We start from the raw sequence: 7330 nt of genomic DNA on the forward strand, positions 1-7330 counted from the left end.
TTCTTTGTACTAACCAGCTGGTGAGATGATGAATATATAAAATAAATAAACAGGAGTGTTGTCAATTATTTTAATGCAAGTGGGCTGCACTGTTTTCACAGTGGAAACATAATTTTCAAAACTACATTTCTTGCTTTAAAATGCATGTTTTACAGACAATGATGACCGGCATTTAGAGAAGAATTAAGAATGTGATGCTGCACACTTGTCATGTACAGAGACAGATTTGGGTAACAGAAGGAAGGCAGAAAAGCTTATATAGGTTATGTCTAAAACAGCATTAGGCCTCAATGTGATGCCTGTGGTATTTCAGCCTGCTCCTAAGCATTTATACTCCGGTTGCCAAACTTTTTGGACCAATGAGGAAATGTGGAATTTTGAGAAACTGCTATGGGCACCAGTCACAAAATGGCTGCCATGGGGCGTGTGGCATGACACAAAATGGCTGTTGGCAGAGGAGATAAAGAGAGGCAAAGCTGGTGTCAACATTAACTTGGCAGGAAGTTCTCTTATGCATTTTTTATTTTTGAGAGTGTTTACCATGGGAGGTACCAGTGGGTTCACTGCACTGGCAACCCCATTCTATGACGAAGAGAATCTGCCAACGAAGAGGGTGCTTGAAGATGAAAGGGTGGTTTGCTTCTAATTTTATGGGATGCTGAGATGACCTTATTACAACGGTGGCTGCTGAGGCAGCTGCTGCCTCAATGCCCTCTTCATTGATCTCCACAAAGGACTTGTGATACACCTCTGACAAAGCCAAGTCACTTTTCTTTGACATTCCTGAGAAGTTAGCTTGCTTCAGGGAGAGCAAAACCTACCATAGAAAAGAAGGCTTTGTGTTTCGTTGTGCCGAATGAAGAAGAGAAAGGGATGGTCGGCTGTGACACAGGGTACAATCCTAGCACACCGCTTAGTCATTACAGCAGCAGTAGCAGCAGCGGCCTCAGTTCCCTCTTCGTTTACCTCTACAAAGGATTTGTGAACAACCTCAGACAAAACCAAGTCATTGTTGGGAGACATCTTGGAGAAATCTGCCTTGCTTGGCTCAAACGCCTCAGCCATTCCCATGCTGCTCAGAACAGGCTTCAGGTCGTATTTTTCCTCCAGTTTAAATTTGGGTAGAGACAGCTGAACTTCAGTTAGGTTCATTTTCTCAGGGTTAATCCAATCCTTGAGTTTCTCATAGGTCATTTCTCCCTCCAGCTAAAATAAGACAAACACAAGGCATTCAAGGAAAAAAGAAAATCCTGGCTGCATATAAAAATCCTCACATTTCTTACATCAAACCATTTTCACTGGATTCACAGTGACTCAAATGACTCCATGTACATCACTTAAACAAACTTGTTTCACAATTGCCCTGTCTGTCCGGGTAGAATTCCTTTCTGCTCAACTTGCCTTTATGCCTTCCATCTTTCTGAATAAAACAGAACACTGGCAGACTTAACTATGCTTATAGAAATATAAACAGCTATATTACACATATATTGCTCCTTCTGGGGTAATTTATCCACCTTTGGTTCTCCCCACCCTGTACTCAGCTCTCACCTGTGGCTCCTAGAAGCTGTCAGCATGTTGAACAATGTTTATAAATTGTATACCTATATTTTAGCTGAAAGAATGAAGAAAATTCTCCAAACTATTATACAGTATAGTAATGGACCTAAAAGGTATCTAAAGCCATTTGCACATGCAGAATGCAGGCACCATATATATAGAAATGAGCAAACCAGTGATATTTTAGGGAGCAGGCTGGCAGGCAGGACCCATTACTTACATTATTGGAGCCTATACAACACAAAACACTGTTGCTGTGTGTAGGTTTTATTTTATTTGTTTCTTATCTTATATTTTGGAAATGTACATGTAGGTTTTTTCCCCTTACATTTTTTGGGGGGCCCCAAAAGAGTGGGACCCTAAGCTATAGCTTGTTTAGCTTATACGTAAATTTGGCACTGACCCCAGGGAGGTCATTTCGGCGCTGCTGGCATGGTGGTTTGACTTCACCCCTGGAGGCACACTCCATTGTCTCTCGAGACAGATGCCAACAATATAATAAGTTACACTGGGCACTTGGAAGAATCAGGTAGAAGCTGGAAGCTAGAATGCTCTCGTCATGTACCAACAAGGGCAATTTTTATGGGCAAGAATTTAGATGGTTTTATTCTCAGCAACAATGCCTCACCTTTTCCAGGCCTGTAGAATTATCTGCAATCTCATCAGGAAGCAGGATGATCATGCTGAGCTCGTTATCAACATAAGGAATCTCGAGAATTTTGGTGCGAAGTTCCGATATCCATGTCATGTTGAATTTAGCTTTCTTGAACATCATCTGCACCGGTTTGCTTTCATTCTGCAAATGGAGAAGAATTTCGTTTTAAGCATATAATCTTTTCTATTGCTCTATTGCATTGCTTGAGCTGCTCTTCATCTTGTTTACTGTTCATCCTCTGTTGTCTCTGCAAAATAATGTCCTTAGGACATGGTGGGAAGGGAAATTCCAACTGGTCAACTGATGAAAGAAAAAAACAGAAGGAGGGAACACTCCAAATATCACAATGTATGTAATTTAATCAAAACGATAAACACTGTTTGCTCAGTGATGTTCTTCACATTATCTCCCACTTCATACCTTGCTAATTTTGAACGGCCTTTCCTGTGTGTGATCTTTGTTGAACTGATTTGCCCAGTTTCCCTTGAAATAGATAGCATTCACCAAGACCAGCCTTGTACTGGAGTCAATTAGTCCTGGGGTGAGCAGATTTTGGATTTTACCTTGGAGAGGGATTAAAGAACATATTTTTCAGACACAAACGTATATTTTAAGAAGTAAACCTCAGACAATATGGAAGCCCAAGAATTTGCTACTCACTTGCTGTCTGTTCTTCCACCCAGTTATTTATGTATTTCCTGGAATCCTCTGATGCTTTACTGAAGTCTAGTTTCTCAAGACCTGCTCGATAGAATTTCTGGCTGGAGTCTATGAATGACTTAAACAAATATGTTTCAGAATTAAAAGCTATATATGGATCTGTATATATCATATACACACAAACTTTGATTTCATTCAGGTTTTGTCCCACAGAAAAGAGAGGGAGAGAAGGATGTTTCTTCCATTTTCATATACTAAGAGATGTGAAACACGTATGCAGATGCTTAATTTAACTTCAGTTGATAAGAAAAAGCTCATGGCATGTGCAATAGATTCCTATCAGCCAAAACAGATAAACTGAACCGGACCCAAACAAACTTCTTTTGTTCAAGAATACACATAGCAATCCTTGTCTTATTCTTATATATGAGAGTCCTACATGAAAGGTCCGTATGCAGGATGCTAAATGCTTACCAAGATTTGCCCCTGTATCAGTCCTGCTCAATGCAGGCGGATAATGAATTCCAATGTGGTATTTATTCTTTCCATTCCTCTATGGAGGAAAAAACGTTACGTAAGCAATACTTATTTGTCTCCAAATTTGGTTACTCTTTGGAAAGTGCCAACTACCTGTTGTATTACAGTTGTTTTTTTTAATGTAATTATCCTCTTGGCTTGATCTAGCAAAAGCTCCTCTTAGTCTAACATTCTTTCCCTGGAAGCTCACAAGCATGTCATAAAATTAACACACATTTCTCTATAATGGCCTGGATTCAAAGGCCCATAAACAGATGGGGAAATGCAGCAGTGCTGGTCTGTGAACTCTTTGTGCAAACGCTGGGGGACTTTGCCTTCCAGGTCCCATGGCAGATTACAACAATTTAAAATTCTGTACGTATTACATATATTAAAAAGTCACAGCAATGGCCTGGGTCCTGAAAACACATAGGCCATAGGGTAAAGAGGTGCATCTTCAGAGTGACCGACGAGACAGTATAACACCCGTCCTGAAAGACCTACATTGGTTCCCAGTATGTTTCCATGCACAAGTCGAAAGTGTTGGAGCTGACCTTTAAAGCCCTAAAAAGCCTCGGCTCTGTATAGTTGAAGGAGCGTCTCCACCCCCATCGTTCAGTCCGGACGCCGAGGGCCTTCTGGTGGTTCCCTCCCTGCGAGAAGTGAGGTTACAGGGAACCAGGCAGACGGCCTTCTCGGTAATGGCATCTGCCCTTTGGAACGCCCTTCCATCAGATGTCAAGGAAATAACAACTATATGACTTTTAGAAACATCTGAAGGCAGACCTGTTTAGGGAAGTTTTTAATGTTTGTAGTTTTCTTCTGTTTTAATGTTCTGCTGGGAGCTGCATAGAGTGCCTGGGGAAACCCAGCCATATGGGCAGGGTATAAATAATAAATATTATTACTATTATTACTATTATTATTATTATCCCAGGTAATGTCCTGGTGCCAAGTAAGGACAGGGGAAAAAGAGAAAGAAATGAATCTATCCACCAAGTAGATTGGCTGGTACAACCTGCCACCTCGACTCAAGCTGATCACTGCTGCTAATTCAAATGTCCCTTTCAGTTTGATGGAAGGTTTTACTGGAAAGTACAGAAGGGATAGTGAGTACTTAGGTGCGTTTCTGATCTGTGACAGAACACGGTTCACTATCTGAACAGAGACCACTTCCTGTTCTCTAGCATATTTGTAAACCATGTAACTTACTGAAATGAACTCATAGGATGTTTCTCCAAAGAGCCTGTTGGCTAGCCTAAGCAAGTACTTGGTATCTGGCTTGTTGATTTCAGAAATAAGTTTCTCGTATCCCTGGTGAAACTCGACGTCGTTGGTCACAGACAGCACCTGTAAGACAATAAATGGTTAACGGATAATGTTAAGTACAGTAATTTAAATACATTTATCTACGTACTCCTTAAAAACTGTATTAGTAGAAAAATCCATGCCTTTCAGCAAACAAGAGAGTGAAATACTGTAAATGCATATTTCAGCCTGACCTGCTACAAAGAAAAGGATGCACCATGCATGCCTCATTTAAGAGTCAAAAGTCAAGCTCCCCGCTCCCCTTAATAGTATTTATCTGGATATACCTTTGCCATTTGGGCTGCAGTGTTCCCTGCCGCCCCCAGAGAGACCATCGTCAAAGCAGAAGAAATGCTCAAAGGAGAAAAAAACACGTTCGCTGTATTATCATTTTGACTTAGCTTCTTGAACAGATTGAGGGCAAAGGCACTGTTTGCTGCAGTGAGGCGGTCCATGTCTTATAACCTACGAAACAAGCACAGAGAAGACAGTCATCCAGTTTATCCGCTCGGAGGTCACTTTTACAAGAAAAAAACCCAAACCTAAGAATTTGTTTTCAGATCCCACACATGTGTCCTAAGGGCATATCAACCTGCAATTCCTACTTTTGAACATTTTCATGCTCTCCAAAATGCCACCCACCCACCGTTTTCTGGTGTGGGGGAGGCTGCAGCCCACAGAGGATCCGTCAATCACATGCTACATTTCTTTAGATGAAAGCAATGGCCAGCAGACAGTAATTTGCAAAAATGCCCAGGAGGAGAGTAACATTTGCCATCACTTGATTTCTAAGAAGATCAGCTTTAAATTAAAAGTCTATTGCATCTTATATGCCGCATTACCCCCTTTGGGACATACAGTGGTACCTCGGGTTAAGTACTTAATTCATCCCGGAGATCCGTTCTTAACCTGAAACTGTTCTTAACCTGAAGCACCACTTTAGCTAATGGGGCCTCCTGCTGCTGCTGTGCCGCTGCCGCACTATTTCTGTTCTCATCCTGAAGCAAAGTTCTTAACCCGAGGTACTATTTCTGGGTTAGCGGAGTCTGTAACCTGTAGCGTATGTAACCTGAAGTGTATGTAACCCGAGGTACCACTGTAAAAAGAAATAGAGGGAGGGAAAGCATCATTTGAGAGCCTGCTGTCCCTCCCCACTGCATAATTCTAGCCTCAAAAACAGGACTATTAAAGCCTCAGGTCGCAGAATTAAGTTAGCAAGCCAACAGCTATAATAGCCTGACTTTCACAATTAAGTCTATCTTTGATAAAGTGTCCTGAACAGGATCAAGCTTGCATGAAGTCTTGCTTGATGCTTTTATAACTATATTGTGACTACTGGCACTAAGATGTACAAATCTTTCAAAACTCCTTCTACCAATATTAGGGCAGGCATGTCCAAAGTCTGGTTCGGGGGTTTAATTCCGCCCCTTCTGTCCTGGGGTAAAATCCCCCCAAAAAATGCTCAGCAACTCCAATCCCAAAAAAAGGTCAACAACTTTGGTAGAGAAACACAGTATGGAAAGCCGCAGCTATTAAATTTCTGCCTGTGTCGTGCAGCTGTTCCAAGGACAGAAGTGTGCACAGAAGTGCAGGTCCCACAGGTGACAACACCCTGAGACCCTCCCAGATAAATTACTTCCTCAACAAAGGAAGTCCCAGACAACATCAGGACCCACCGCCTTTCCTTTCAAAGGACACGCAACAGAGACAAATGGCACCCCAAAGAGAAGAGGACTGTACCGGGAGAAATGCGCGCGGCTGTTACGCACGGATGGCAGGAAGGGCTCCGGTTGCGAGCAAAGAGAGGCACCGAGTGGCGACGGGAAACCCGAGTAGGAGGTACGAAACCGTCCCGTCCAGCCAGGGGAGGCGCTCCTGCCTGTGACTCAGCCCCTGACTCAGCCGCTCTCCAGGAACCTAATAGGGTGGGGAAGGGAAGGAACCGCAGCCTCGATCCCCGCAAGTTTGCGGCCGGCTTCCATTGCCACTGAGCATGTGCAGAACGGCTCGCACATGCCCAGGAGGAGGAAACGAAGCCGCTGCCCGTTGACTTTGCCGGGCGGCACGCCTTTTTCCCCATCGCCGCCTGCTTTTTCCTCGGAGCAGGAAGGTGGCGCTGCGAAAGCGCAATTGCGCCCTGCTCCCGTTGGTTGCTGGCGCAGCAGAAGTAATCCCCGCAGGCTTACTCCCGAGTAGCGGCGCCTGGCTGCGCAAACCAGGGGAGCCTGATATTAATACAAACAATGCAGTTTATAGAGTAAAGCTCATATTCTTTTACTTAGTGTCAGCGTGTCTTGGATAGATCCTCTTTCTATTCGCTGGTAGTTAAATGTTTGGGGAAAGTCAGAAGCCCAGTATAAGGCAGTATAAGTTCCTCAACTAAGTTTATTCAGCATTTGTCAGTGACAGCAGCTCACTCATAGGAACACAAGAACCAAACTGACTGGACAACACGATAATAATCCCGAGGATGAACTGACCGTTGACAGTTTGACAGTTGAAAGAGCATGCGCTTACTTGCCATTAGAACGTTGGTCCATAGCTGTCAACTTTCAGATTTGAAAATAAGGGATCAGCAGCCTCACCAGTCCAGGGGACAGTCTATGGGATATCTAACAATCCGGGATAGCA

At 43.2% G+C, this 7330-nt stretch overlaps 1 protein-coding gene across 1 annotated transcript in view; it reads right to left on the reverse strand.

The window, feature by feature from the left end:
- Nucleotides 1–6939, reverse strand: part of LOC310682046 (uncharacterized protein) — a 35294-nt gene extending 28355 nt beyond the window's left edge. Inside the window, 7 exon segments of the mRNA XM_083450291.1 lie at nucleotides 804–1206; nucleotides 2189–2356; nucleotides 2636–2778; nucleotides 2876–2993; nucleotides 4604–4741; nucleotides 4987–5164; nucleotides 6440–6939. Coding sequence (XP_083306417.1) covers nucleotides 804–1206; nucleotides 2189–2356; nucleotides 2636–2778; nucleotides 2876–2993; nucleotides 4604–4741; nucleotides 4987–5154 — 1138 coding nt within the window. The 5' untranslated portion in view covers nucleotides 5155–5164; nucleotides 6440–6939.
- Nucleotides 6940–7330: the final 391 nt, after the last annotated feature.

This window comes from Podarcis tiliguerta, assembly GCF_965153285.1.
Source record: "Podarcis tiliguerta genome assembly, chromosome: 7".
NCBI lineage: Eukaryota > Metazoa > Chordata > Lepidosauria > Squamata > Lacertidae > Podarcis > Podarcis tiliguerta.